The 16,122-nt window shown below is 44.3% G+C and overlaps 1 protein-coding gene across 1 annotated transcript in view; it reads left to right on the plus strand.

The window, feature by feature from the left end:
• Window positions 1-4,429: 4,429 nt before the first annotated feature.
• The window catches only part of LNX1 (ligand of numb-protein X 1), a 65,363-nt gene continuing 53,670 nt past the window's right edge, over window positions 4,430-16,122 (plus strand). Inside the window, exon 1 of the mRNA XM_086747789.1 lies at window positions 4,430-4,818. Coding sequence (XP_086603915.1) covers window positions 4,727-4,818 — 92 coding nt within the window. The 5' untranslated portion in view covers window positions 4,430-4,726. The remainder of the gene's footprint in view (window positions 4,819-16,122) is intronic.

A 16,122-nucleotide genomic window follows, 5' to 3' on the forward strand; every position in this document is an offset into this window, starting at 1 on the left:
CCTCTGGCTGTGTGTACAGTGTCTGTACGCTGGTGTGTCTTAGGTGAAGTTGCTACTCTCCCTCACTGTGCTGAGCAGGTGACTTGGACAGTAACCATTATTCTTACCTCTATTTCTACCTACAGTCTTGCAACGTTTGCCTGCACGTGATGCTGCTTTTCCAGTAGAAGTAATGTGACCACAAAATCAGCTGACTGGAACGGCAATTATATGCTAATTTAAGGTTTTCGACCATTAAAGGCCTGTAGTATTCTTCCTAATTTGATAGCTTTCTTTACAATGAGAGTAATTGTGTAAATTGAGCTAGACTGGAAAGAAAAGAAGTCCTTGGAGTTAGCTCTCTCTTTTTTAAAATTTCTTTGCTTCACCTTCCTGTCCCAAGCTGCAATCCTTTCCTAAAACCTGCTACAGTACTTCATATCCAGATACATACTGTAAGTATGGTAAGAAAAAACAGTCCAGAATATAACCCTTTGGCTTTCTTTCCCACAGATCTGATGGCACACAAGCCTTGCTGCATCTCTCACAAACAGAAAACAGGTTGGTTGTTCCCATCTGCCCTCTTTTGAATTGCATCAATTCTGATTACAAGCCAGAAAGAAGAAGAAATGGAGAATAGCTCCCCATCACTCTGTGTCACCTGCGGCCAAGTGCATTTACCGGAAGAAAACCACTTGTACAGCTACACCGAAGAAGTAGATGATGATCTGATATGCCACATTTGCCTGCAACCTTTGCTTCAGCCGTTAGACACGCTCTGTGGTCACACCTTCTGCACAGTCTGCCTTACAAACTTTCTCGTGGAAAAGGACTTCTGCCCCATGGACCGCAAGCTTGTGATTCTCCAGACATGCAGGAAGTCCAGCATACTAGTGAATAACCTCCTGGACAAGCTAATGGTTAGCTGCCCTTTCACAGAACACTGCTCAGAGGTTGTGCAACGCGGTCACCTCAAACAGCATTTCCAAACCCAGTAAGTTGTTGTTGATAGACTTCTTTTCACTCTTTTTCTTAAGGAGAGAGAAAAATATATTCAATCAATGCTGATTAAAATAGACAGTTAATGTAAAGAAAGATTTATTGATTTCACTCCCAATGAACACCTACAGTGTTAGAGCTGAATTTATCCATTTATATGACAATATCATACACTTTTTTTTTAGAATCAAATGCATTCAAGGTACTTCATGCTATTGTTAGCTATTCTGGGTGGATACCTTGTGATTAGCTGCATAATGTATTTAGTCATCCAAAGAGATCTGTGAGTTTTGGGAAGCTGAGCTATCATAAATATTTTAGTAGTACATTAAGGGTTTTATAATTGCCCTTTCTTCAATCCTTTTTTGAATCACAAATGACCTATATGAGAAGTAGAGCAGAAAATATTCTGGTTTGGTATTGGTGTTTGGAGCTGAGCGCTCCTTTCTTCTAGGTGAGCACTTAACGTGCACCACACTGTGGGGCTGGCGGAGCCCCGGCTTCTCTGACGCAGTATGGAAGAGCTCCCTGGCTGGACTCTCCCTCCAGGCTTATCTCTCCTGGTGGCTGGGACATTCTCTCTCCTGCCTCCAGGAGAGACATCTCCAGGGAGCAGTTTAGTTTTTCTCCAAGGAGAGAACTGGTGATGGATGATCCTCTGTTTCACAGGGTTAAAGCACATGCTGCTGCTTTTGTCTTGCATCTTCTGCCTTTTGAAAGGAAGGTAGAAGATTAAGGGGTACATTCAGGGCTGTGATTTCTGACTGCAGACAAATACTTTGACATAGTCCAGGTAACAGCACCTCAGATTTGAGGAGAGGTGGAGTCTAAGAGATGCCCCTTTTTGTAGCCCCTATCTTTTGTCCAGTGAAATTACTTCCCCTGTGGTTTTCAGGTGTGAGTTGTGTTCCTAGGTGCATTGCAGAGGAAGCCCTGGGCAACCAGCACAGGGCTCCAGACTACTGCTGGGGACACATTCCTGCACAGGCATGGTAATGCTGAGGGTCAGTGCATCCCTGGTGAGCAGGCTGGCAAGCCGGAGCACAGATGTAGTTCACATGGCTGCAGGCTTGTTGGTTTTGAGGCCTGCTAACTGGAAATGGCTCTGCAGCCTGCCATTCAAACATGTCTCCATTTGAACCAGAGATGTCATTTTCTGAAGTGCCTGGTTTCTCATGAGGAATCTATTCACTGAAGATATCCACTGAAGTTGAAGTTATGGTGGTTTAACCAACCAAAAAAAAAATAAAACCATTTTGCATTACTAAAAATTAAAAAAAAAAAACCAAACCACCACATTAGACATAAACCCCTTGCAGAGGGCAAAACCCCACTTTTCACATGCTAGAGGCTTGGTGTTTGTGGATTTGGATGCCTTTGGCCCACCCAGTTCTGAACCTGGCTTTCCCTGTTGAGGGTGCTGCTGTCTCATGGCGGTGGAGCAGCCTCCAGCCCAGGCCTGCAGTGTGCTGCAAGGTTAGCTTTCTGCTGCTAAGGGATAAAATTAGCAGTTATAATTTCTGCCATTGGTCGGTACTTCTTTGACATGCCTCAAATACAGGTTTCAATAGTTACGCAGGTAAAGGGACTGACAGTCTGCTGTGAGCTGCTGTCCCTGAGATTATGTTGCTCTACAGATTCCAACCACAAAATCTTGATGACCTAGTGCAAATATCCTTTCCCTTTGCTATACTTATAGCTGACTTTAATATATTTTAGATCTTCTTTTTTATCTTCATTTTTTTTAGATTATGTAGCTGTGGCCATAAGACTTGCATGGAAAAAACCTCTCACACAATAAACAAGCAAACTGGAATTTTGTTTTTTACATAGAAGCCACGCAACTAGCACAATTCCTGATTTCTAGTGTCAACTCTTCTACATGGACATGTGCAAGTCACTCCAGTGTCTGAGTTTCTCCTCCTTCAGGCCCTTCACATACATTTTCTCTCAGGATCTTCAAGATCCTGTGCTTTTGGCTCACTTGGCCCGAGCCCAACTAGAGGTAGGAGGAATTGGCACAGTAACATGTTCCCACAGCCTCTTACTGTCCCTCCTCCCCTGTGCCAGGCTCCCCCCACAAAGTCCTGGCTTTGCAAACCCAGGGAGCAGGGAATTGGAGAGACACAGAAGGGGACTGGAGAGGTGGAGCAATGGTCTCCCTTCCCATCAAACCCGAAAGCCTCTAAGATAGTGCAGTATGAAGCAGTGCTACATAGACTGGGCAGCTTCTTCTTTGTCCCTCATTACATGGGTTTTTCTTCTTCAGGATGGTTTGGAGGGCTGAGTTACCTTAAGTTGAAAGGACAGAGGCAGGGGAGTGGGAAATCATGGGGAACCTTTCCTGCTGGGGGGTTCAGCTTTCCAGGGGGTGGATAGTGCAGCCTTTCTGGCATTCCCACCTGAGGGAAGAACCTGAGTGACCCATAAGGAGGACTTCTGCAACCTTATGCTTGCAGACACTGTGCAGTACCTTTATTTTTTTTTACACACAGAATTATTAATTATTGCCAAAGGATTCTTATGCCTCTGCCTAATTTAATTCTCAGAAATGCAGAAACCTCCCTCACCATGCAGCCTCCAACTCATGGCAAGGTAGGAGAGGAGAAGGGCATTGTGCTCTTCAGGCACCCTCTCCAGCTTGCCCAGGCACAGAGCAGATCAAGCTGATGCTGTTCTCTTTAACTTCAGTGAATCAATAGAGGGGAGAGAAAGTATGCGACTTTGCTAATAAAAAAAATAAAATAATCATCATAAACAATCCAGTGCCTGCGGCGAGAACAGCTCAGAGCCCATCTGAAATCTCAACTGAACGTGATCTGTGTTCTCAGTGAATAAATTAAAGTAGACTCCGCTAGAGTCACCAGGGCAGTCGGCAGTCCTCGCATTTCAGGCTCGGACCAATCCTGGTTCTCAGAGAGAAAATGAAAGCTTGCCCTAAGCAGAGACGAGGTCACTGATGGGACAAGGTGAGTTTGCTGTTTTATGCTTTGTAATTCATGAGAGAACTTTTTTTTTAAAATGCTGGTTACCATGGAGTAGTCCATTAAAAGCATCTTTATTTAAAATGTTTGCTCTTGCAGCCTTCAAAAAAAAAAAAAAAACAACCAAAAACCCCGAGAGGAGACATGTCCTTGGATTATTACATGATTTATGTTTGCACAAAAACATCTGACTGGATTTGGGGAATTCAGACTGATATGCAAACAGCCAGTAGTTGACTGTGATCTTTTGCAGTGTTTTACTTTAAAAAGGTGTGGTCTTCCGATGTCGCCTGCTTCAAAACTCCACGGGGGGCATTTTTTTCCCCCCTTGTCAGACAGCTACACCCTTCTGTGATGCAGTTTAGCTCGTAACCCATCTGCTCGTGGGCAGTGATGTAAACATACCAGCTGCCTCTGAAGAACCACTCTGAATCCTGCAGGAGGCAGGTCTCTTCCCCGAGCATTGCTCTCTTCTGCAGCGTAAGTCACTGTCTCGCCAACCACGCTGTGCTGTCCCTAAACCCTCACATATACCCATCCGAGAGTCACATGGAGTAATCCTCTTACAGGTCAATGATTTTTGCAGTGTAGCTTCGTTTAAGGGATTTAAGCTCGATTCATAATGCGCTACCATCGCATTGAAATGGAAAGGCTTCCTTAGAAGGGGCTTGGCTGGCACAAAATCTTCACGTTGTGTGTCCCACCAGCACAGAGAGACGGTGGGAAGGAGGAAACCTAGCAGCAGTGCCAGCCCTGCACTGAAAATGAAGGCTCTCCTGTTACTGGTCCTACCTTGGCTAAGTCCTGCAAACTACATAGACAATGTGGGCAACCTGCACTTCTTGTACTCTGAGCTGTGAGTACGCACGGTCGCGCTGGCGTCGTGCTCTCTGTCTGTCTGTCTCACCTGAGCGGCGGGAAGGGGCTTGCCACAAGCATTTTGGGGGGTCTGTCTGTCTGCCTGTGTGTTTGTGTGCATGCATATGTTCAAAGAAAATCCCGCAATGTCTTGCCAACAGCTTCAGACCATACTGCAAACTAGCTGCTTCCCATCCGAAGGGCTAATAATAGCAGTACGTTCCCATTGCTTTCTGCTTTGGAAGCTGCTGAGACATACTGAGTGAAGCTGCCTTTTTCCTTATCAACATGCTTTTCTGTGCTGACATTTTCTGTGGTTGTGGGGTTTGGGTTTTTTTTTCCATTTCTGAATCTGTGTCTTGACTTTCCGTAAATAGCTTTGCAGAGGAGCTGGGTGAAGAGAAGGGCATCAGGATAGCCACCCCCGGTAGAGCGCTCTCTGTGTGTACATGCATAATATTCTGTGTGTAAAGCTGCATGCCTGTAGCAAAACGCTGAGAAGCCTTTCACCAGAAATAATTCACTTGAGACAGGAAAGAAATTTCCCGTGTTTGTGTTTTTGCCCACAGCAGAATGTTATTTTCTCTGTAATGCAAATGTAAATGTAGCAATCCATGCATATATCTTCATGTCTTGAAAAAAACCCACCTCAGACAACCCCACCTCTTTCCAACCCATAATACAAATATTCTATGGTGTCATCTGTAAATGTTACTGGTTTCATTTGTGCTTGAATGCTATTGTACTAGTTAGAAGGGCTTTTATGACTAGAAATAGATATTTGTTCCAGTATGTTTTAATTAATTTTGTTTTGTTTGTGTTTTAACAAATTATAAACTCCAAGATCTTCCTTGAGATAATGAATGAAATGGCTAATTCTGCTCAAAACTGAAAAATGACTGTATTGTCCCTGCAGTGGGAATGTTTTAGTAACAGTTGTGATTAGTACCAATGAGACTGATTTCCAAATGATTTTGTCTCTACTGTCAGACAAAAATAGCAATGTTTTGCCGAAACAGAAAGTCCCCTTTTGAAATTCTTGTGTGATATGCATGGCAGCTATTAATAATTTAGTCACGCTGCGTACAACTGCTCAGGATTTCAGTGTGCCATAGGTGTTTTTAAACATTTAACAAATCTGGTGGTGAGGGTTGCAGCTATGCCCTCATTTTCATTTACTGGCATTTCATTTAAGAATGTTAATTTAAAAACAAAAAAAAAACCCAAAAAACAAAAAGCGGTTAAGCCAAGCAGGCTACAGGAGCAATCAAGCTCAAAACAGAGCAGATGAACACTTATAATGGAAACAATGGCATCTGGGACATCTAGTTTCCAGGAAAACAAACTGATGAGATTAATCAGAACACAGGCACAGATGCAGCCTACTTGCTTTTCTTGGGGAATTCAGGTTCACTGATTCTCCTAGGGTAAAGGGCTATGACGTACGGTAGCTATTCGCCTCTTATTTATTTAGCCTTCTAACCCACAGAGATGTTAGTCTCACTGGATGTCAGCAGTCGTTCTTAACGGAGCGGGTGTGGGCTCAGGCTTGGACGTGCATCTTCTGTTGTCAGCAATGGGAGGTGCACGTCCCCTCCCCACTGCCCAGCCCTGGATGCTACCTGGCACCAGGAGCCAGTGCTCAGGACCTTGCACACTGCTCCATTTCTGGCCGAGGAAGCAGGAAGCAGAATTTTCCAGGGCTGACATAATCCAAAAGGGCGCCGGGCAGTTTGAGCTGTTTCAGAAATTTCTCCTCCTCCTCCATGTGTATTCGGTGCCTCCGGCTGCTGCTGGATGCCACACAAGGCGCTGGTGTACTAATCTGTGGGATGAATTCAAGGTCCTCTCTAATAGCAGCAGTTGAAAGAGAAAGATAAATACTGTTTTAAGTCCAGTTTAATCACTTCATACGAATGTTACAACCTACAGGTTGCTGCTTTGGTTAGTCAGGCGCTTATATCCAGGAGGTTTTTCATGCAAAGTTTTGTGAGTGAGACAGCATGAGCGCAGGTGTTCAGGACAGCCTGGCACCTGGGGGCACCGTTTTACAGCCCTTTTGTACCCCTAACCCCACAGAAGCAGCTTAATAAATCTTTCCCCACAGGCAACTAAAAAGCCACTACTGTGTGTAGTATAGCTAATGACTTGCTCCATGGCTCAAAACTAGACCATAGTAAGTGGAGAATTATTCTTTTTCATTATCACACTATCTTTGGTTGCTGGCCACTGCAAATACTGACCTTAATCAGGGTTCATTATTTTGCTGACTGACAGCCACCAGAGATACCAGCTGAGGGGGAGCAGGGGGCCAACGGGAGTGCAAATGGGAAGGGAAGAGCTGGAGGACCATGGGAGATGCATCCTGATGCCGACGCAAGAGGGGAATAAGGACACCGGGATTCGTACTGTCCTCCTGTTCATACAGCCCATCTCTTCCCTTCTACTCCATTCAAACAAAGTTAGGTTATTTGTGTTGCATTGCAGGGGTTTGCTTTAGTTTGAGGGCATTTTTTTTTCCTTAAGTGCAGAATGGGCAGCTTGGGGAATAGGGATTACAGTATAGCCCAAAGCCTGTCTGGAGATGAAGGCTCTGGAATTTTTCTTAGAAATAAAGAAATTTTAGGAGAGTCAAATAGGAGAAATGAAGCTGGGGAAAGGCTGCGTCATACCTTTGCCCTTCAGCTGGGCGCCATATGAGTAGGAATGAAAGAGGTGTGTGGAGGCGTTGCAGTGGCACTTGATGGGACAGATGTTGGGTGCTGCTATTTTTAGTTTCCTATTAGCAATCTGATAAATATAGGTATTCTCAGCAAGCAAATGCATATCTTCTGACACTGTCACCTGCACTAAAACCACTTCCCTGGCCATTGCCTGTTGTCCCTCCACTGCCCCCAGCAAAGGTCTTGGCACAGGTGCTCTTTTTGTCCTCCTTACTCTTAGCCAAATTGTGAAGAGCAGCCCATGGTAAGCCAGAGTACTCCCTCCTGAGGGGAAGCCCATGGAAACACCTGGCAGAAGGACAAGAGAAATCTGTGAGGTCTCCCTCGATGAACTTTTGGGAGGGGATGGGATGCAGCCACATCAGCTCTCAGCATCATAAGGATCTGCATCTTGAGGAGAGCCCAGTCCAGGGTCCATGCCTTCTCCTTTATATCCCTCTAAAGCTGCTTCGACAGGCATCTCCTCCCTTTCTTTCTTATCTGAAATATCTTCAGAAAGGAAATACTTGCCCAAGCATTCTTTTGAGTCGGGCTATGTTATTCTGCCCAGCTGAAAATAAGATGTGTGGTTGGAAATGCAGCCTGTGGCCACTGCAGGAGGCTCTCATGGAGGTGAGGACCTGGTGTCATGGCTCACACTGAGGGACACCAGCCTCCATCGCTATCCCTCTCACTTCAAAGCAGGACCTGTGCAGCAGAGTATTTCTCAGTAGAAGGATTTCAAAGAGGGCTGGAGTACCTCTCCTGTGAGGACAGGCTGAGAGAGTTTGGGCTGTTCAGCCTGGAGAAGACAGGACTCAGGGAGACCTTATAGTGGTCTTCCAGTACCTAAAGGGGGCTTATAGGAAAGACAGGGAGAAACTCTTCAGCAGGGCCTGTTGTGATAGGACAAGGGGTAACGGTTTTAAAATAGAAGGAGGCAGATTCAGACTAGACATCAGAATTTTTTTTTTTTTTACAATGAGGGTGGTGGAACTCTGGAACAGGTTGCCAGAGAGGTGGTAGATGCCCCATCCCTGGAAACATTCAAGGCCAGGTTGGATGGGTCTCTGAGCAACCTGATCTAGCTGAAGATGTCCCTGCTCCTTGCCAGGGAGTTGGACTAGATGATCTTTAAAGGTCCCTTCCAACCCAGACTATTCTATGATTCTATGATTTTCTGCACTTTGACCTCAATGAGCCACTTAGAAATAAAATTTTGAGGGGAAAGAGGATGCAAGACTAGGCAGTGAATAAACTCACCTTGTCCCTCTGAGGACCTCAGTCACGTGGAAAGCATGAGGTGTTTTCCAATCTAATCCCCCTTCAGCACATGGCCGTCCTGACCGAGCGAGCACCCGGAAGGGTTCCAGGCATTGCGTGTGCTCAGCACAGGTCAAGGGCTGGGGAACTTGTGGCAGCCGCACTTGCTGGTGCTACTTCCCTCCGAGGATTAAAGAGCTCCTGGCCTTAGTCACTGCTGGTAATCCACTGGCTAGATCCACCCCACTAATTTGAATCAAACAGTTTAAAAAAAAATAATCTATTGTTTGTTAGAGTGAAATACACAACCTACTCCTGCACGCAAAAAAAATTACTTCTTTTTTTTCTTACCCCTCCTGGGTTTTGACATGAGACAGTCAAAGGGATCTCACCAAATTAACTGGATCAAGTTCCCCCATATAACTTTAGTATGAGAACTACTCTTTTAAATTTCAGAACAGCATTTCAGACTGGAATAGCCAGTAAAATTTTGTTTCTCTGTTCATTCAATTTAAAAAGAAGAGACACAATGCCAGCTGTCTCCCAGTGTTCTCAGGGACATCTTTTTTACAGTAAGCACAATTTAGGTCAAGATATTAGGTGCGCCCTCCTGCTCCCGCTGCCAGTACTGAGCTTAATCGCGCAGCCAACTTCTCTATTTTCTGTTCAACTTTGTGGGGAAACTTGTGTCTGGCTTCAAGTTTGTCCTGGTGAAGTTAGCTGCACGGAGGCTGAGGAGTGCAGGGCACACATTATTTGTGACAAAATTGAGAAGCCTGGAGCGCCTTTTGGGCTGGTGTGTTAGTCCACTGCAAAAGCCACATGTTGGCCTCCTTACTCTGTGCAAAGCTGCGTGTATGGAAATCTGTGTCGGAGTTAAGCTGTGAGGCTAATTAAAGCTGAAAGTGTTGGAAAGCAAGGCTTGAATGGAAAGATTCTTGAATGAAAATATAAATGAAATATTTAGAATATCTGCATTAAATAGCCAGGAAAAAGCACGCTTAGATAAAAAGCGAAGGTTCTTTTCAGTGTACTAGAATTGAAGGCCTCTTAGGGAAAGCAGAACTGAGGTGAATGAAAGCAGAAAGGCACGGGTGCATCAAGAAGTGCTTGGCAGCTTCACCCCATGCTACAACCTCACAAAGAGGCCAGGATGGAAACATGGCCAACTATGACATGTTGCATGGAAACAAGAAATACAGTCTTCTTGGTTCCTGGCTCTTCCTGTCTCCAGTATCCTCTTTAGGAAAGCTTCTGATCTGGATATTATCTTATATTGACTCTGAGCAGGTACTGTGATGCAGGGGAGCAGCAGGCACTGGGCACTCTCAGGCTGCCTTTCTGTTTCTCCCCAAGGGCAGCAGATCCTCCCAAGAGCTGGTTTTCCTTCAGACTTCTGTGATCTCTTACAAAATCTCCAGCAACAGCTAGTGTCACTTCACCAACCTGTCCCCACCTTGCCTCGTGTCTATCCCACATCACCAGCTCCCCTGGCTCCCAAACGGCTCATGCACACAGTGCCGAGTGTGTGGAAGGTTTCGGGACTTGGAGCCCATTGTCTTCAGCAGGTGTGGGAAATCCTCAGACTTCATGATGGGAGGATGCTGCAGCTAGGGCTGAGTTTGGCTGCTGAGCTCTGTGGGTGTCTTACAATTGAGCAAGGTAGGGTGTAGTTGCCCGCAAAGACCCTGTTGTACTGTTGACATGCAAAGAGGGAGGTAGTGGGAAAAACTTTGGGAGCAAGCTGCAAACCACTCCTCATGCTGCCACAAGCCAGGCTGATTGGGAGCATTACTGCCAGCTAGAGGAAGGAGTTTATGTGAGAATTTCAGTTTAAAAAGCAAAAGGTCATCTTCTTACACTCATCTTCATATTCGCAGTATTGCACCGTAAAGCTTGAAATTTTGGTACGAATGTGACCTGAAAGCCTCCAAGAAGCAGCCCATGTAGGAGAACTGTAAATACACTGCATTATTCTTAAAAGAATAGGAGTTGTAATCTAAACTCATGGTGTTGAGTTGCCCAATGTGAATTTTCTGAACACATTAAGTGTAGTATTCAGGAGCGTCTGGTACAGGCTATGCTGCCAGCACAGGAGGTGCATCAGAAAGCAGTTGTTTGCACTGACAACAACCATTCTGGGTCCAGTCACTCATTGACCAAGGGCTAATTGCACTCTGCCAAATATGCAGTGTTTTTCCATTAGCAGAATGGTGGCGTCTGGGTCTCTTTCCTGCCTTCTGCCACCCTGTCCCAGAGACGGTACCTTTCCCCGCCTGGCTTAGAGCACTGCATTTTCATGGCATGAGTAAGTGTTACTGGTTAGCATCTTTTTCCCAAGCACTGTGATTCTAGGTGCAGAAATAAATTTGTTTGGGACAGCTCCAGCAAGCAAAAACCCTTTGAGAGCTTTAAGGATTTGTTGATTCTGCCTAGGAATTTTTTTGTGTAATGAAATTTGGCATTTCAGTTATACTTTCAGAAAGATCCTGCTTTATTCCTTCTGTGCATATGTGAAACTCACCTTTACTCCATTCACAGCTACCTACACACACTTGAGATCAGAACTGGACCTTTTCCTCCACTGGCACGTTTTCTCATGGCTGGAGTCTTCTCACACCTTTGGAAAAGGCTGATGTTGGCCAATGTCAATCTCAACAAATACATTTTGTTGCCAAAAGTAAAACTTGAGCCAGCCAAAAAAGTGAAACCCTGCCAAGCTGGAAAAGCAATGCAACAATTATGGTTGGCAGAAAGGTTTCTTTTCATGAATGAGTTATGTCTCAGTTATGTCTGATTTTTGTGGAGACTGCTCATAAGAAGTGTGCCCATGTAACAGGAGCACGGAGGGGGCAAACCTTATTCCACTCAGAGGTGGGTTCTAGGATGGGGGCCAGAGAGGGGGAAGCACCAAGGAAGCCTCAGGAGGCCAGTGGGGTAGAAGGAAGGAACGAGATGATGGGAGTTGCAGGAGGTTCGTGTTTACTCACAAGCAACAGACTCTCATTTCTCATCTGACATTAAGCCACACAGGCCGTATGCTGCAAGTTTGGCCGACCTCCGCATCTCTCTGACAATTAACCTAGTTTAGCTCTGGCACTGGCAGCATGACAAGGATATTTTTCCTTGAGCTATTTCTTTGACAAATCTGGCAGAACTGGGCTGTCCTGCAGCGCAAGGATAAACACTGCTCTTGCAGAACTCTTATGCCTGTCATAGCTTAAATCCCGCTCTGAATACTGGTTCTGAGCAGCTAGTTTCACTGTAAGGAAGCAGACTAGTAGGTCTGAGGGTCTGTTTGTTTTTTTTTTTTAACATTCTTGACCTTTTAGGGGAATCTGCCTTCAAGGTCCCCGGGCTACAGAGCAGCCAGTTGCATTTTGTGACCTTCTCCGTGAGCAGAGCTTTCGTTCAGGAACTAGAACTGATTTTCTGTGTCTTAGAACATGACTGTGTGTCCAAACTGTCCCCCCTCAGCCATGTAGTGACTGGGTGCAGGAGTATGCTGACAGCACAGGACACCAAAGCAGAGGTTTTATAGCAACAGCACTGGCAATGTTGGACTAATAGTGTAGCCTGTGTGACAGCATAGACATGGCTGCTTGGGGCTTCCTATTTCAAAAGAGTCCAGGCTGGCCCTTCTGTGTTGGACTGGTGCCTCAGTGGAGGTGTCTGTTAGTCAATGACGTCCTATGTCATGACTAAAACCCCACTACCACCAAAGGATTCCTGGCTTGGAGCTGAACTCTATTTTATGATTAAGAATGTGAACTTTAAAAAAAAAAACATCTTAGAAAGCTGAATTCACCTCTAGGCCTCAGCAAAGTTGCAGCTGGTGAAGACCAAATTCAGCCAGTGAATCCTTGGGCTCCCTCTAGAACATACTTTATCCATTCAAATAATTTATTAATTGACAACAGATTCTGAATATAGATTGAAGCCAGTTCAGGAGCAACCTAGTGAAATAGCTGAAGATTGCAACAGATGCTGTACAACTTCTACACAAAAAAAAAAAAAAATGAACTGTGAAGCATCCGTAACTTCTACATAATGTAAAATACGTTCTCCCAGTATGAAGGAGAAGAGGCTGGCTGTAACAGTGGGCAAGTCAAGCCATATTTCTAGTAAGTTTCTGTTGAATTTCTGTTGGCAGCACCATTAAACTTTATTGATAAACTGTTGTTCTTCTCAGCAGTGCATGGAGACAGTCAGATTTGTGATGATCACATATACTATTGACTGTATCTGCTCTGGTATTCTTACTCTCTTATTTTTATCAAGACACCGAGCTAAGTGTAACAGATACCTAGGTAAGGAGGAAATAATTACCATTGACCTCTCTGTCTTTGTGGAGTTGTCTTGCTCCATTACACTGCTGTGACACAAGGCATTAAGTCAGGTTAAGACAAATTATTTGCAGTTGCTGGAGCCATGCTAATTTTTTATTTGCTCTTCCACTAACTAATCACATATTATTTACCTAAATAATGTAAAATAAATGAATAAAATTTCTTTAGTGGTACAAATTTCAGCTACAAAATCCAATCATTCGTGTGTTACTTTGGGATTTATTTTTCCCTCCTTGATTCTCTTGGACCCATGTTGGCAGGAAGCAAGTGCTTTTAGGTCAGCAAGTCATTTCTTGTGCACATATTCGGAAGCTTACACCTCTCTCTGTATTACACAGTGCAGTCCCATCATTCATTAGACAGTGTGTAGTATATTCTTAATGTAGAATTTCAATAATTTAGTAACCCTTTCAATAGAGGGCGAAGGGAATCTGACATGCTCTAAGGACTGTATTTTCCTCTCTCCTCTGCAGAAGTTGGTGAACTGATAAGATTAGTAGACTGATGGCTCATTATGTTTTGTGTTTTGTTAAGAACAGACAGTACTATTTTGAAAGCACAATTCAGGTGTTTTCTTTTCTTCTCCTGTATGTGATATGCATTACTGTTATATGTTATTTTTAACACTCAGTTAGCACTGGTGATGTCCCACTGTTTTTAACCTTCCTTCCCATGTAAAATGAGTAGTGGAATGATTTCATGGGAGCATCCACAGAGGCCGCTTCACTTGTGGATTTTATAACTCAATGGTATGAAAGGCCAGAAAACATCCCATGTGGAGCAGGCTTTTGTGGAGAGGAGATGGGCATGATTAACCAAATCTGTTCTGTTATCCACGGGAGACCACTGTAAGCAGCAAGTACGCTGTGCTGCTGCTACTATATGAGGATGCGTAGGTTGATACAGATGAGCAAGGCTGTTTCACTTGATATGTATGAGCATCTCCTGCCAAGGGGCTAATTACAGTCAGAAATAAGTACTCTATACGAAGACCACGTGTTGCAACATAGCCCTTCACCAAACAGGTTTTGCAGTGGGAGCAGGAATCCCAGGAGATGGTTGTGACTTGCCCTTGTCAGCTTCCAAAGGAGCCTTGCCACTGGTTCTGGTTTAAACATTTGGCAAATCTCTCCTTCGAGCATTACTACCTGGTTTGTAATTGCAGCAGGAAGATGACACTGCTGGAGAAACGATGAATAGAATTCTTTCCCAAATGCAGTGTGCATACGCTGGTGTTTCTTTTTTACTCTTGGCGCTGCTGCGGTTACCGTTGTCATCGGGATCTGTTGTGGGGATGAGCACAGTTGAAAGTGTCAGTTACTGCTACTTTGCCCCAACCCAGACTGTGATGGAAATATTGATACGTAATATTAGTAAATCAGTCTAGAAATGCTGAGAAGATCCTGCTGCGGGCACCCGTGGTGGCTACTGCAATCCACACCATCCTTGCACCCCTGCTGTGACCTGGGCTCTGGCATAGGACTGGTAGAGTCTTGTGCATCCCACAGAGCTTCCAGTGTTGGAGGCGTGCTGTGTTCTCCGCATCTGCTTTCCACCTGCTTTGTGTTGTTGTGGGTCAAGGGTACGGCCATACAAATGTACTTTCCTTGGTGCTGTGACTGTAAATTTTCTCAGTGCCCATTTTTAAATTGCATTTAAATTTTGCATATCTCGATGATTTTTAGTGGATTGAGTATGCGTCGTTTCTAGCAAACATGCTGCTTCCAGTTTCTTCCCTCAGAGGATATTAGAATCCAGTACATTCTTGTTTTATCCTTCCAAGGCATGAGTGTAATGAAGTTGGACAGTAATGGTTGCTGCATTTCACTTTTTTCTGCTTTTTCCCCAGTGGTCTAAGCATCTGTATGTTTGAAGGCACTTACAGTTATGGTCTTTGAGTTCAAAATAAGTCAGAAGAGAACAGACCAAAACAGGACAGAGTTTTTAATAAGATATATAGTGTACATAGAAACTTGCACTTTATATGTTGTGCTGACAAAGCAAATAACAGCAAAGTCCTGCAGAGCTGCCTTTTTGTGTAATCCAGGCTTGAATAACAGCAGCATGACCCAAGTGAACTAAGGAAATTTTAAAATGGAGGAAAAGACAAGTAACCCTCTTCTAGAGCTGATGAACTGTAATCCACACCAGATACTTCCAAAATGTATTTGCTCCTGTTCCACCAACACAACTCTGCCAACACAACCTACCTGTCTTCCTCTTCCTTCCCTTTCCCTTTCCTTTTCCCTTTACTTTTCTTTTCTTCTTCAGCAGATGCTGAATTACATCCCTCATATTTTTTGCTAACTCAGCATTACAGAGAGGTTAACAATCTCTTTCTTAGAAAGAAAATGCATTTCACGGATTTGTGATAGTTTCCTTGGTCTCCTTGCCTTTTGTTAAGGTCTGCTAATTGTTGTTCAGATCTTCCTGTGCTTCATGTCTCCTCTGTTTTTCAGATCCCCAGCAAATAGAGGTTGACAACCAATGCAAAAAAATGCCATAGTGATTTTGTGCCCTGTGGTGTTTTACAACACCAAGAGAACTCACAGCTGACAGCACGAAGGTTTTTTGTCTGTGATGAGAGAGCTTGATTTGCTTGCATGTTGGGTAAAAATAGCAGTTTGCTTTTAAATAGATGCTTATCTTTTTGCAGTGTTACATAAAGACTCTTGACAGTACCTGCCAAGTGCAAATCGGCTGCTTCTGCCCTTTGTATGTTTTGAGAGAAGATGCGGGTTTGAAACTCTTTAAATAGGAATCTTTCTGTTGTTTCCCCTGACAGGACTTGCAATGCTCGTTCAGTCTCTGTCACCACCACGGCCAGGATGTGTTTTGGTTTCTTCAGCCATTTTCCACCTGGCTGCTCCTGGCTTCCCTAAATCTTTGTCTTTTTCTTGCTTCCTTTCAATTCCTGTTTTCTTTACTCCTCAACTCTTGCCTTTTCCGCACATCTGCCCTGCTTGGTACAGCAGTACCAAGGGATCA

Source organism: Chlamydotis macqueenii, chromosome 4, assembly GCF_036417535.1.
Source record: "Chlamydotis macqueenii isolate bChlMac1 chromosome 4, bChlMac1.mat, whole genome shotgun sequence".
NCBI classification, from domain to species: domain Eukaryota; kingdom Metazoa; phylum Chordata; class Aves; order Otidiformes; family Otididae; genus Chlamydotis; species Chlamydotis macqueenii.